Source organism: Astatotilapia calliptera, chromosome 3, assembly GCF_964374335.1.
Source record: "Astatotilapia calliptera chromosome 3, fAstCal68.1, whole genome shotgun sequence".
NCBI classification, from domain to species: domain Eukaryota; kingdom Metazoa; phylum Chordata; class Actinopteri; order Cichliformes; family Cichlidae; genus Astatotilapia; species Astatotilapia calliptera.
Window position 1 is genome coordinate 35,442,685 of NC_137424.1, and position 14,750 is coordinate 35,457,434.

At 42.5% G+C, this 14,750-nt stretch overlaps 1 protein-coding gene across 1 annotated transcript in view; it reads left to right on the forward strand.

Annotated features, from left to right (window-relative positions):
- Positions 1–14,750, forward strand: part of LOC113018600 (ADAMTS-like protein 1) — a 100,765-nt gene that overhangs the window by 81,688 nt on the left and 4,327 nt on the right. The window contains exons 14-21 of the mRNA XM_080299935.1: positions 81–165; positions 5,744–6,063; positions 7,661–7,790; positions 9,801–10,011; positions 10,111–10,290; positions 10,408–10,561; positions 10,732–11,725; positions 11,847–11,971. Of these exons, the coding sequence (XP_080156061.1) occupies positions 81–165; positions 5,744–6,063; positions 7,661–7,790; positions 9,801–10,011; positions 10,111–10,290; positions 10,408–10,561; positions 10,732–11,725; positions 11,847–11,971 (2,199 nt within the window). The remainder of the gene's footprint in view (positions 1–80; positions 166–5,743; positions 6,064–7,660; positions 7,791–9,800; positions 10,012–10,110; positions 10,291–10,407; positions 10,562–10,731; positions 11,726–11,846; positions 11,972–14,750) is intronic.

Consider the following 14,750-nt stretch of genomic DNA (forward strand, 5'->3'; position numbering starts at 1 on the left):
GGTGATTTTGCACGTTTTGTCATGTTTTAAATATAGAGTGGCGCTTTTGTTCAGCCTCATTTTTGCATCATTTCCTGTAGATACACTACCAGTTGAGGCAAAACCTGTGTGGCATAAGCAGGCCATAGAGCTTGAGGAGGAAGTCACAGCCGGTGAGGAACCAACGTGAGTACTAGCACTCAACAACAAAAAGCTAAACTGTCTTTCTGACTCTTAAAGCATTTGAGACCTTCATCACTAAGCCTCTTTGGACCAGTCAGAGGTGCAAGTCCTGTTAAAACCATTGCAGGTGTTTGGGTCTTGCTGCACTTTACTATTCTGGAAAGCTGCAACTGCTAAAGCTATACAAAGTAAAGTTTATCACCCGGAAAAGAAGGGGAAAATCTACAGCATTAAATTACTCTTGGTCCTCAAGGTTAAAAAAGCAAAAAGTCAGATCCCAGTTACACAGTTTCAACAACCAGCAGCTTAGGACTAACCTGGAGGTGAAATTGAAGTAGACAGAGCACGGCACTGGCACGTAAAGGCTACAGTATCAAGGTTGTGTTCATGTCAGCAGCAATTTCCATCAACATGGAGTCCAACAGGAGCGTTTACTACAAATCCAATTTCAAAAAAGTAGAGACTCTGCGTAAAATGTAAATAAAAACAGAATGCTTTGATTTGCAAATCTCATAAACTGTATTTTATTCACAGTAGAAAATGCACTAAATATTTAAATGGAGAAAACCTACCATGTTATGCAAAAGATTTCCTCATTTTGAATTTGATGACAGCAATGCATCTGAAAAAAATATTCCCATGTAGCAGACGGGTCTGCCCCGGATCTGGTGTCAAGCTGGCACTGCTGGCTGACTTCTGGCATGGTAAGTGGTATGTCCTCCAGATATGGGCCAGGTCTGGTGTAGATGGCACTGTTTATGTGATGGCATGCCACATCTGGCCCGATTATGGTTTGGTTTATGTACCCCAGGCCCATAGAAAACAGGTCTTCCCCGGATCCGGCATCAAGCTGGCACTTCTGACTGACTGGTGTCATGGCAGGGTGTATGTCAACCAGATGTGGGCCAGGTCTGGCAATGATGGCACTATTTATGTTCCTATTCTCCTATTTTAGTTAGAAGACCCAAATGCCATGTTGCAATGCTACACTGCTATGGTAGCCAACGTTTCAAATGCAGGTTTGACAGGTTTGTGAGTGTACACTTTATCCAAAACCTGGTGAGGGTTTGCTCATATTTACCACTGGATGGCTGTAGCTCAGGAGGTAGAACAGGTCACCTACTAATGGGAAGGTTAGTGGTTCGATCCCTGGCTCCTCCAATCTGCATGTCAAGAGTGTGAATTTGTATGCATTCAGTTTAGAGTAGAAAAGCGCTATATAAGAATCAGTCAGTTCACTGTCTGAACAGAGTTTTGTCATGTTACTTTCGCACTATTGTATATTACATAGGTTTACCAGAGGTAATCCACACATGGGCCAGCACATAACCACCAGTGTGTCTGCAACTGGCCTTGTGCTGGCCCATGTGTGGGCCACCAAAAGGCCGTCATTCTTTGCGGTATGTGGGCCATGTGTAAGCACATTGTGTGGGCCAGATCTGGGCTATACCGATTTTGCTGTGTGGGTTGGGACAGCTTTTGGAAATGAGCGCTGATAACAAGCCAGATGGTCCTGCTCCTCTTTAGTCTGGTAGAAATGGTGTCCATGTTTTCCAAGGAGAATTTCACATCCAGAGAAGATGTTGGCGCCTGTACATCATATTCATATATGGTTTCTTCCTTGCATGATGCAGCGTGTTAACCTGCAAGTGTAGATGGCGCAGTGAACGGTGTTCACACGCAGTGATCTCTGGAAGTGTTCCTGAGTCCATGCAGTAATATCTGTGACAGACTCAGGCCTTCTTTTAATGCTGTGCACACTGAGAGATAATCATTTTTTGGACTTGTCTGATGCGCACAGAGATTTCTCCAAATTCTCTGAATCTTTCGATGATATTATGCACTATAGATGATGAGCTATTCAAAGTCTTCACAATTTTACAATTATACCCAGTTATGTTACTGACCTGTTGCCAGTTATTTCATACTAGCTGCCTTGGTCTTAAATAAGCACTATTTGCTCCTTTAACCCTTGCTTTGAGCCAACTCCACTCTGATTGGTTTTCCAGTTTAAACAGAAAGTTTGAACAGGAGGCTTCTCTTATGTATTCCTAAATTAGGGACATCCCCTGTCTTGAGCAGTGTCATGGGGATTATTTGCACACACTCTGACTGACGTCTTTATTTTGAACTTTATTTTGTTTAATATGATCACCCAAGGAAAAGCACAATAGGTCCACTTAAAGGTACATTTGAGGGTGGTTGAAAGTGTTTCTTGTCACCTGCATGGAACTAATAAAACGTTGTATGGGGCTATTGAAGGGAAGAAGGGAAACTAAAGGTGAAGAGTCAAAACATCTTTCGGAAAGCCTTAAGAATGTACAGTCGCTGGCTACCAGCATTACCTCAGCAAGCTCTCACACGTTCCAGATGTTCTTGTCCCACACATCAGTTAGCTAATAATGGCCGCCTTCTGAAAATGCACAATATTTGGACTCTGCCCAGTGTCTTGCATGACTTGTATTAGCAACCATGTTAGCCAGTTTAAAACATCTGTAACTCTGACTTATCTGTGGAGTGAGAGAAGTGCCAAAACATATGATTTTGCTCAGCTGCAAAAAATAAAAAAAAGCATGTCTGTCCTCAAAAAGCACATAAATATCTGTTTATAATATGCCGTCATTCACAAGCCAACAACAATATCTGCTCACCATATGGGGCCAGGTTACAGATGTGAGAGGAAAGAGAATGAAATTCCTGTGCTAGACTTATTGCACCTCCGTTGCCTGCGCCGAAACCCACCGCTGCGCGGCTGCTTGAAAAATTAAACCCATATATGTTCTCCAGTCAAGCCAAAACATTTTTTCACCGTGAGTAAATAAAATATTTCTACTGATGGATATTTAATTGATACGATTAACATGGGGCTTTGGCGGATGTGACAAAAATGTGTTGTTTCCCTCCATGAATGAAATCGGGATCGTTTTTGAACTGACAGATGTACTTTAACGGCGCATGAAGATAAACATTTCTGTGGGTTCGCTCGTTGACTTTGTCGTTCCTGTTCCAAAGTCTAACTGCCGGTGATTCATTTGTTTGCCCGTAACACAATGAGTCCTTGAGCTCTTGTACAGAGCCAGCTTTGCCTTAATCATGAGCTCTTTATTGAGGCGTCTTATAAAACAGAAGGGTCCTCTTGTGTTGCGGTCAGACTGTTAAACCAAGGAAGAATGCGGCACAGTGGTGAAGGCTGCCATGCAAAATATGCTTTGATACCATTATGAGCTTATTAAGGAAAGATAAAGATAGTTTGTCAGGTTCACAAACGCTGTTAGGAAGCAGTGCTTATACTTGCACATTATGTACTTTACCGATTTAAACCGTTTTGTTTTCACCTCAAAAGATTTGTAGTGCTCACTTAGGTAGTTCACTCGTTTCTTTTCATTGCTAAGTGATTGCAGAGGAATTTGACTGCATGTTCTTCCTTCTGATTGGCTCCCTGCCATAAGCAGAAGGTTTTAACAGCAGGTGGGCGTGGCTTCTGTCCTCCCACACAGATCCTATTGAAGAGATCCCTTCTCTCTGACATTGTAAATGGTACATCATTCCTATCTAACTTTCGTATTCCACTGAATGCATCTGAGAGCCTGGGATTCGGGATCTTGCCCAAGGCTACTTAGGCATACAGACTGGATATTAGATCAGCCAGGGATCGAACCACCAAGAATAAAAGCGACTTAAGAGCAGTCATCACTGTGATTCTACTGTAGAAACTTCAGCACGTAGCAATGGAGGCTCCCATGCTGCAAGCCTGACTTCTAATCAACGCCATTATCACCTGCTGAAGCTCAGGCTCTGGCTGCCGTGCTGGGGTCAGCATACACCCACTCTATGTTGTTCTGCAGCTTTGTGTTAGCATGCTGTCTACGCAGATGTCTGCAAAGACCCAATGTTTTGTTAGCAGTATGATGCGGTTGTTTCTATACTGGACGCAGGTGACACTTCAGCACTGCAAACATGTCCTTTTGTGCAATAAAAATAAACGTCCTTAAAAATTGTAGGCCATCCCACCGTTTTCCACATAAACTGAAATCAGCTGATCGGCATGTTTAATGTGTTTTTCTTTCTGTCTGTCTGCCCGTCGTGCAGATAATTGAAGTAACAGTAACCTGATTACTGAAGTAATTACAGTGGCGTGGTACATTACTCAGTTTAACGTCTAGCACTCGCAACACGGAAGCACTGAAATAAAGTCATACACTCGCTTTGTGTCTTCTTGTGTTCAGGTTTAGCAAATGGAAGTCGTTAATCTAGGGGGGAAATGTAGCTATTTTAACACACACACACACACACACACACACACACACACACACACACACATCTGCTCATGACTGTGCAGAGCTGATGGTTCTGATGGATGTAGTTTTGTTTTTTTACTTTCACATATGTCTCAAATGACCATCCTTATCAGCTACTCATTCGATCAATGACAGCTGTGATTTAGAAACACAGTTCAACCTGTGCCTCTGGTCTTAAAAACTTTCGCATGTACTCAACACCTCCAATATGACATATGTGCAAGTCCTTTAAAGTCTGTCTGCCAAAAAGGAACCAGAAGTGTTGAGCTCAGACCTAAACAGGACAGCTGCTCTGTGTTGTAAACATCAGGCTATTGTCCAAAAGCTACAGTCCACACTGTAAGTATTTGGACAGCTGGACATGTGTTTTGTTGTTAAGGCTCTGCGCTCCAAATGATTGATACCACGCGAAAGGGCCAAGACTCAGTTTTAATTTGAGTATTTTCCTATCAACTGTAAAGAAACTTGTGGTGAAAAATACCCATAAATTATCTGATATATATTATTTTATTTCCTTTGTTTGAGGCACTGCAAAGGGTAAAAGTGAGAGGCTGTCCCCTCAGACGGACACTCTCTGCTGTCAGCTTAGCGGTGCATCTGTCACAGAACTGAGCACTTGCTTACTGGTAATATAAGATGTTAATAGGAAGGCCTCGTTTATTTGCTCTCAGGTGCACGTTGTGGGACAGATGCTGTCTTTGTATGTCCATATATCAATAAGTGAGTATCCAGAGTTTTCACAAGGACAGAATGAGCACAAGAACCACTTTGAATGATCTCCTAAATCACTTGATTTAATCTCACTGAGTCATATAGAGCTTTTGTTCAAGCATTTCTGTGTGCATTTTCAACAAAGCGCTTTCAAACTCCTTTCTGTATCACACTTTCTGATCTTTTACCCTCTCTGATTTCTGTTGAAGGAGTGATAGTTCAGTCTCTGGGCCTTTCAGTTTTTCTTCCCCTCATCCATTTTTTAAGATGAGGAAGGATGCACATGAAAGCTGTTTATCCAAGAATAGCTGATCGTAATGTTTCACAGCTGTGCAATTAATCACGCTGCACTGACTGTATTTCATAAATGCTTAATGAGTTTAAGAACCCAGCCACTAATGAATACAATGTGTTTACAGAGAAAACTAAAAAAGACAGCAAAAACAAAACAAACAAAAAAAAAATCGACTGTGATTTGCTATCAAACAGTCCAGGTTTGGTTTGGAAACAGTCCTTATCAAAATTTTCATACTTTTCCACTTGAGTCATCTGTTGCTTGCTCTCCTCTCCAGCTTTATCCCCGGTCCCTGGCAGCCCTGCAGCAGGACATGTGGTGCTGGGACCCAGCATCGGACGGTCAAGTGCCAAGTGCTGCTGTCTTTCTCCCAGACAATCGTGGACGTGCCAGATGATGAATGCGAGGGGGTCAAACCTGCTACCAGCCAGCCTTGCTACAGCAGTCCCTGCTCTGTAGATTTGGGTGAAGCAGGAGAAAGTGAAGAAGTGGAAGAGGTGGAGGAAGAGGAGGAGAAGGGCAGGACACTGCAAAGAGAGGAACTGCACGACTGGGAGTACGAGGGCTTTACTGAGTGCTCAGAGAGTTGTGGGGGAGGTATGATCTTTATTGATCTCTCTGACATGGGAAAGTAAAGAGAGAGAAGTTGAAAGAGTAGATTTGGGGAGTTGAAAAGTTAACTCGTGTCTGCAGCTATGCTGACACCCTCCCAGTGACAATAAAAATATGCTGGCGCTTAGCAGGTGTAACATTTACCACATCTCCAGTCTTAGGTCAGCATGTTAGCATGTCTGCGATCACTGTTTTCTGCAATCCTTCTGATGCTGTTTCCCTTTAAAACCAAAAATATTAGCCTTATCTTGGCCCTGGAAGAAAAACTCAGGAGATCTCACAAGTCAGCTCTGCATCCTGTGGGGGACCATGTGCAGATTTCATAGCAATCCATCTCAAAACATTTTCTAATATGCTTCACAAAAATATGTAAAATTTACTTCCAACTGAATCAGGGACAAATATGCTCACATTTAATTTTTTTTTCTTCTACTTTTGGCTGATATCGCTGTAGAAATACGCCTACGCATTTTGGCACAGTCTTCATCAGGTACAAAAGTTCAAATGCTCTGAAGACTGCGTGCTGAATCGTGTCAGTTTATTTCTGCTGTGACGCGAGACCCACTGAAAAGTTTATTGCGAGTATTTCTGTCCTTTATCGGTGTTTGAGATGTGCTGCGTTTTTGCATCTCTTTAAATATACTACTTGGATTTTCAGTTTAGCTCTCTACTGAAGCTTTCACTGTTTACGCATCCTTTTATTTTCACTCTGGTGGATCCAGAGACAGTGCCAACCCTGGAGCTGTACACCTGTGGTGGCTCCAACGCGCAGAGCAGATTTGTAGATTATGCTGCGAGTAAATACATCAGCAGCAGACAAGTGCTGTTATGTAGCTTGATTTGACAGTAAGTCTTGAAGACCAAGTCAACTCCGTGAGCGCCACTAAGTACGTCCCAGCTGATTCATTAAAACAAATGTGATGTGCTCCAGCCTTAAACTATTGTCACTGGATGTCTGACGCCAGTAAATGCCTCGAGCAGATGCAAGTCATATCATATTAAATGATAGCGGATGGCATAGAGGTCATACGTCGCCAGTGCTCAAGGCACTGGGAAAATGCTTTGCCAGACAGAGACCACTTTCTTAAATATCCTGCCAACATGCATTGAGGCCCACTTTAATCTTCCTACCTACACATGCAAGCATGCGTGCCTGCCTCATGTGCGTTTGCCTTAATCTCTGCGTGTGTGCGTTTGTAACTTAATTTCTGCACACGGGTGTGGGCTTTTGTCAGTGTCTGCGTATGCGCTCATCCAAACTCAACAAACTCCCATTCGGGGATGATTACACTCCGGTATCAGATGTCCGATGCACACCCTGAGGGCTGTGCTCCTGTGGACCATCACACTGCTATGGTGTTTGAAGTTCCTGCTTCGCTGTTATTGTCCCCAACATTAGAAGCAGACTCAGGGAGTTATGTTACATTACTTTTAATATGACTTTGCATGAAAACTCTGAGAGTGCATCCACAAGTTGAGGCAACCAAAGTGTTTTAATGTATTTTGGACCCTAAAATCTTCCTTTTTAATTACAGCGTCTGCAAAAATGCAAGCATGACATTGCTGTGTTCTCTAACCGCAGGTGCGCAGGAGGCTGTGGTTATCTGCCTGAACAAGCAGACCAGAGAAGCAGCAGACCAAAGCCTGTGTGTGAGCTCTCGGCGACCCCCACGACTCCTCCAGGACTGCAAAACTCAGCCCTGCCCACCCAGGTACAATAAAAACCCCTAACTCAGACCTCATTATCGTCATCATTATTATTTAAACATGTTTCAAACGGTTTGTGCATGAAAATTAAAAAGGATTTGATTAATGGATGTAGTAAAAATAGGGAGGAAATGCATTTTTGGGGGATGGAAAAAAACGTTTGGCTACGTTTAAGAGAAAAATATTAATTAAAGTCAGGAAAAAAATATGGCCGTGCTTTCTCTTAGCTTGCCAAGAGTGCATCCATCCAAAAATGTGCAATATTCAGTACAGAAGTGGAACGCTGATGTACCACTTTTTCAGAGCCTAGATAAATTCTTAGCTGAATCGGTTAAGTTTGACGGTTCGTTGGTAGAGAAAAATTCAAAAGCTTCTAATCCGCTGTGTTATGCCTCTTGGTTCAAACCAACTGGGGCAATTAAATCTCTGTTAAGGCTGCTCGAGTCCAAGAGATACTAAAGCAGAACGACAGAGATGGATGGTTGTATCTCTGCAAGCAGCAAATTAAACCTTGTGGAATCTGATAGTGATTAGCTTTACCTGCGAGGTTCAGTTGTCCTTGGAAAGGGAAATCTAGGAGGCTTCAGCTGTTTTTCTAAGTGATTTCTTTTGGCAAGCTCTTTTTACAACTAGGAATGGCCTTCAGTGATTGCATGTCATATTGACAAATTCGCCACATTACCAGAGGGGTTAACAATGTAGGGTTTATCCTGAGGGGATGCTTTTGAAAAGCCTGTGGGTGGGTAAGTAATGTTATGCAGTCAAGCATGACTTATGTTAATACATGTAATGGCAGTCTTCCCGTTTCCCTCTCCAGGTCAAAATGTAGGTCCAGAGAAAAAAAAGGGAATCATTGAAGTAACTGTGATCATCCTCTGGGGAGCGTTCAGTGCTTGCTACATTTCAAGCTCAAATTATTTTTGATATTACAGGTTTAAGCTGTGCTGTTAATGTTTAAGTCAAAATGTAGCTTCTTTTTTTTTTTGTTCAATTCAACATACGAGCAGTTTATAAACAGTGTTATTTCATATTTCAAATTGCAAATCATAAGTATTTTTTTTTTGTGAACCTACCAGATTGATGCACGTCCAGATTAAACATCTAAAAGGTCAAACAGCAAAACTGCATGTTGTTTAACATAAGCAAACTGTGGCTAAATGGTGAGTGGACTTTGTGGTTGGCCACACGTTTCAGGTTAACACCGTGCACATTGTCAGTGTTCTACCCCTCACACTCTTGTCAGAAAACCCAGAGGCTTGCAGCCTGCCCTTGCCTGTTTTTCCAGGCTTTGAGTCTTGTTTTTAGGCACAACAAATGCAGTATTGGGCTTGTTTCCTTTGGCCCTTTTCTCCCTCCCTGAGGCCTCCTCACCATCCCATATTAAGCTACACTCTTTGGATAGTGTTCCCCCTGAAAGGAAAACAGCCATAGGATTTAGCTTTGAGTAAAGCAGCGGTCCATGAGCAAGCTTCATTCCCAATTCTTCTCAGAGCCTTAAATAAATATGAGTAGTTTTGAAATATCACCCAATCTGTCGAGCAGAAAATGAAATTGCTGCCATCTCATTTCAAACCAAAACTTTAAAGGCATGGCAACCACTTGGACACTGGCCACAATTTGGAATAAACCTGCCAAAGTAACTTTGATGCTGGATTAAACCCAGTTTAAAATTTTGTTGGGCAGCAACATGAATATTAATTCCAGTAGTTCATTGGAAAAATACAAATGAAAAAGTAATGCAATAGGGATTTCTTGAATATCGTGAAGCTCGGTGTGGGATTTTATGTTTCATGTCTTTTTCACTTGTATTCACCTTCATGATTTTACATATTCATAAGACTGCTAAGGTGTTCTCTCACTGGATCAAGAGATATATGTACAGTACTATTTACAGTGCTATGAAGTATAGATAAGATAAGATAAGATACCTTTATTAGTCCCACGAGTGGGAAATTTCATGTGTGCAGTGTACTGTAGATTTGCCATAATGAGCACAATAAACATTGTTCTAACAGGTGGGAAACTGGAGAGTGGAGCTCCTGCTCAGCTACATGTGGGGTAGGTCTGATGATTCGCACTGTGGGGTGCACACACCGGCCCTCTCGTGACAGCAATCACACTTTAGTTTTGAGGGACGAAGACTGTCAGAACCCCAAGCCCAGTCCTCTCCAAGCCTGCAACCGCTTTGACTGCCCTCCTATGTGGGACACGCATGACTGGGGACAGGTAAAGGACATCATCTATAAAGTTTACCACTGCAAGTGTTTGACGATTGGGAATCAAGCGCATGTGACTGATTTAATCTCTGCGTGTTTTTGCACCCAGTGCTCCCAAAGTTGCGGTGGTGGGGTTCAGAGGAGGCAGGTACTATGCAAGCAACGGTTGGCTGATGGCAGCATTCTGGAGCTACCTGACACGTTTTGCCCTACTAAGAGTCCTACAAGCCAGCAGCCCTGTGGTGAGCAGGAATGCCCACCTGAGTGGGTCACAACTAGCTGGTCCCAGGTAGCCTACCTTTCAGCCAGAGACCATCCTGCCATATTGCTGTTTTTCAAATGGACATGTTAAAACTGGTACTTTGCAGGTTTTGTTTATTTTAATACATTTCTCTTGTTTTTCCAGTGTTCAGTGACATGTGGAAATGGTATTCAGACCCTCCAAGCTGTTTGCAGGAAGAAAGAGGTGAATGGAAGGTATTTGACAGCAGACCCTAAGAACTGTTCCCTGCTGGCTCGTCTCAACAGAATCCGACCATGCTTCTTCAAGCCCTGTGAAAGTAAGATACTCTTTATTTGGCTGTGTTTATGTAAGTTATACTGCATAGAACCAAAAGAAAAGGGAGTTAGCTCCCTTTTCTTTTGGTTCCTTAAATGCAAAGTTTTGTATGTCCAAAAGTACAGATATTTGAGCCAACAAGCAAGCATTAACCTGTCCTCTTAATTACAGACTCTGTCAAGCCTGATGCCACCATACTGGCTCAGAGAAAAGTTTATATCCAGTGGCGTAAAGGCAAAAAGGTTCACCTGGGCATTGGTGGTTATGCGTACATCCTGCCTTGGACAACTGTGGTCCTTCGCTGCCCAACCCGCCACTTCCGTAAGGGCCAAATCCACTGGTTGAAGGAAGGGAAGCCCCTGATCAACCTACCACACCTCTCCATAACGTCACTAGGATATGTGAAGATCCATCAGGTTCGTGCATCTGATGCTGGGATATATACATGTGTCGCAGGTGAGGCACAAGAACATTTAGTCTTACAGATCATTGGCAGCAAGCAAAAGCTGTCTGTAGCAGAGTCAATGCTCAGACGACAAAAGGTTGGGCGACCGGATGCAATCTCAGCTCAAGAAAGATTTCAGGAGCTTCACAGCTCCCTCAACCGATATGATGCAATTATTGAGCGTTTGCTTAATCATAAAGAATCCATTCGAGATGAAAAATACATCGCTGACAAATCACCTGCGAGTGAAAAGAACAGTTCTACCCTGGAGGATGAAGGGTCAGAAATTTACATCCCAGAGGTCCTCGTTGCCGACACACGCAGGCTAGAGGAGATCATGAAAAACGTTGCCGAAGACCTTGGAGGACTACGGGAGGAACAACTTATCGCACAACTGCTTAGTGAGCTCACTGTGGCACAGGGTGAAACTAATGAGTCGACTCTTCACCCTCCAGAAAGTGCTGAATCTTCCACGCAAGAGCCACTCCATTATAAACCAAACACTAAAGTCCACACAGCCAGACCAAGAAACCCGCTGATAATTCAACGTTCGAAAAAGATTGGAGAGGGGCCACAATCTGAAATGATAGTTTATGTGGGAATGCCAGTTTTCCTGCAGAAACCAGTTGTTAGTTTAGTGTTGAAGTGTGAAGCAGTAGGAAATCCTGACCCATCTGTGACATGGTCGAAGAATGGGAAAGAGTTGCGCTACAGTAGCAGGTAAGAACTAACCTTGAAGTAAGGACTTTTTGTGAAAATTACATGGCTGCCTGTGGCTTTTTTATGATTATATCAAAGACCTGGATAAGGCTTCATAGATTGCTTGTCTTTGTGTTGGCAGAGTAGGCCTGTTGCCTACAGGATCACTGAGGATCCAGTACCCAAGCAAAGGGGATGAGGGTTTGTACACCTGCACTGCCAGAAACCGTTTTGGAAGGACATCTCTTTCATCTTCTGTGCAAATTACTGGTAAGGTTTATAGATCCGTAAGTTTCAATGGTTTGTACAGAAGCTCCACCTTCTTGTGGTTCAAGCTTCTGCTTTGAGATGTTTTGAAAGTGGCCTTGAAGCGAGTAGAAGGCAGCTAAGGTTCTCAGTCACACAGGCTTAGAGACTAGTCATCAGATATCTGACAACCAGTGTTGGTCAAGTTACTTGAAAAAAGTAATCAGTAACTAATTACCGATTACTTCCCCCAAAAAGTAATCCCGTTACTTTACTGATTACTTATTTTCAAAAGTAATTAATTACTTAGTTACTTAGTTACTTAGTTACTTTTTAAAAACACGATTTACAACCTGAAGAGGTGATAAAGCGATAGATCTTTCAGCCCAATTCTACTTTTTCTGCATAATCCATCATACAAAATGTAATCAAATGAAAAAGTCTCTTTTTTTTAACTTGTTTTATCAGTTTTAATCTTTTAACTTTATGCATCAAGCAAAAATTTAATTATATGCAACATTCTCTGACTGGAATAAATTAGTTTAACATTTAAACCTATTTTCTGCACATTCCAGCACATAAAATAAAATATTTTTTGTGTTTACACTCACTCTTTCAAATAGATGCAAGTAAAACACAGCAGAAAATATATAAAGTCAAAGACTCAGCGGTCCTGTTGCTCTATTTTCACCTGTAAAGCAGGACAAGGGTAGGCGGAGGTTTACCCTGGTGCAGGTGTGCCGCGGTCAGTTGAAGAATTCGCGAGTTTCTCTGTGAGTTTCCCATTACGTCGTTGCGCACTCGGTGCTTGCTTGGAAGTTTAGGGGTTTTTTTCGTTGTAAAAAGAAGTTTTCTTCCCACGCACGATGGACGCTAATGTTTTTGTCACTTTTTATGGAATCAAACTCAAAGTAAGGTCAGTACTTCCACGCTTTAAACGCTGCACGCTCATACTCTCTCCCACAATCGATATGTGATCCATCGTTGATCTGCACACAGCTGTTGTCACGAACGCACTTGCTTACGTCACTGTCGTGAGACATTCTCGCAAAAAAATCACGGTTTTAGTAACGCAGTAACGCAGCGTTCCTACGGGAAAGTAACGGTAATCTAATTACCGTTTTTGCAATAGTAATCCCTTACTTTACTCGTTACTTTAAAAAGTAATCAGATTACAGTAACGCGTTACTGCCCATCTCTGCTGACAACCATCAGTTGCCTGATAAAAAATAATATGAATTCTCTGACCGGTTGCTAGGTGATGTTGAGTGAAATTCAAAGCAGGCACTGGACCAAAAACATCTTTGGGATTTCTTTGATCGCAGATTGTCACGATTGCCCATAGTTTGCATTAAACATGCTGAGCACCAGCAAACTGCTCTCCAAGCAGTCGTGAAACTGTGAAAAGTGTGATGCACACAAGAACTGGAGAACATTCAAAGTGAATTGGACCTTCCCATTAAAACCAACACATTTAAGAAGATGGGACTTTTGCTTTCAAGGTGAACGGTCTCCATTTCCAGTCTATATTGTTCTTTTCACACATTGACTACTGCTTGGAGAGTAGCTTGCTAGTGCTTGCAAACAGGTCCGCATCTTCCATGCAAAATATGGGCGACTGTGGCAACCTCTTTGCAACCTAAGCAATCGCAGCTCCGTATACCATTTTGCGACCAATTTCCTGCTAGTGACTGCATCGGCGTAACTTTGTGCTGAACATTGGGGGGGGGGGGGGGGGGGGGGGGGTGTCAAAATCTCTGTCTAAATAAATCTGGGTAAATTCCCAGATGATTAAACATGCAACTATTTTGCTGGTAATACTTGAAATGAGTAAAGAAAATCAACAGCCTATTTATGCAAGATAATTCATAATTTTATTAGGGGGGGTTATATTGGTTGCGTCTGATTATTGGGGGGGGTCATAACCCCCCTACCTCCCCTGGAAATTACGCCCCTGCGTGACTGCCAGCAACCTCCAGCAAACACTATGTGGACCACTCTCTGGGTTCTGTGTGAATCAGCCTTCAGTAGTTGATTTCATAGCGACCCATGGTTGCCAGATTGGTGCTAAAAGGTCTGAGCAGGAAAACAAACAGAGAACAAACTGAGGGGCTGCAGCGATGGACAAGATAAGCAAAGCCTGTTTTGAAATGTGAATCATGCTGTTACTCTATTACACTCCAAGAATTAGAAATAGGAAGTTGTTAGTAAAGAAAGTTGGTTGAGGTTAAACATTTTGCAGAATTACCCTTTGTGTTTTCTTGCTAAAAGCTAGATAAAAAATGCCACATGTAAATCTTTGTGTAATGTAGGTGGAGCCAGACTTTTAGCTGCTAACTGCAATGAGGTTTCAGAGATATTTTGCAGTATATAGATACTAAAAACATCACTAAGACTTTTGAGAAAAGTATGTTAGAAATACTTAAAATTGATCAAGTTTTTATGGACCCAATGTCGAGTTGAGTTTGTCCTAATGCTTCTTTGAATAGTCCAGTTTATAGTAATTTGTGTTGTTCTTTGTGGTTTAGGCTTCGAGGTTCTGGGAAAGCATGCGTCCATCCAGCGTAGAAACACACAAACTCAAGAGTAACCGCAGACACAGATATTCAGTAAGCTCTTACTTATCCCAGTGGCTCATGTGGCTGAGTCATTGACAGAGGAATGTCCGGGGCATCACACAGAGCTCCGGTCACCTCTGAGCTACGCTGTCCTTCATCTCTTCGGCATGATCAGCCACATTCTCATCAAAGCGCCGCCACTGTGCGTTTCCTGATCCTATAGTACGCTTCCTCTCCATACG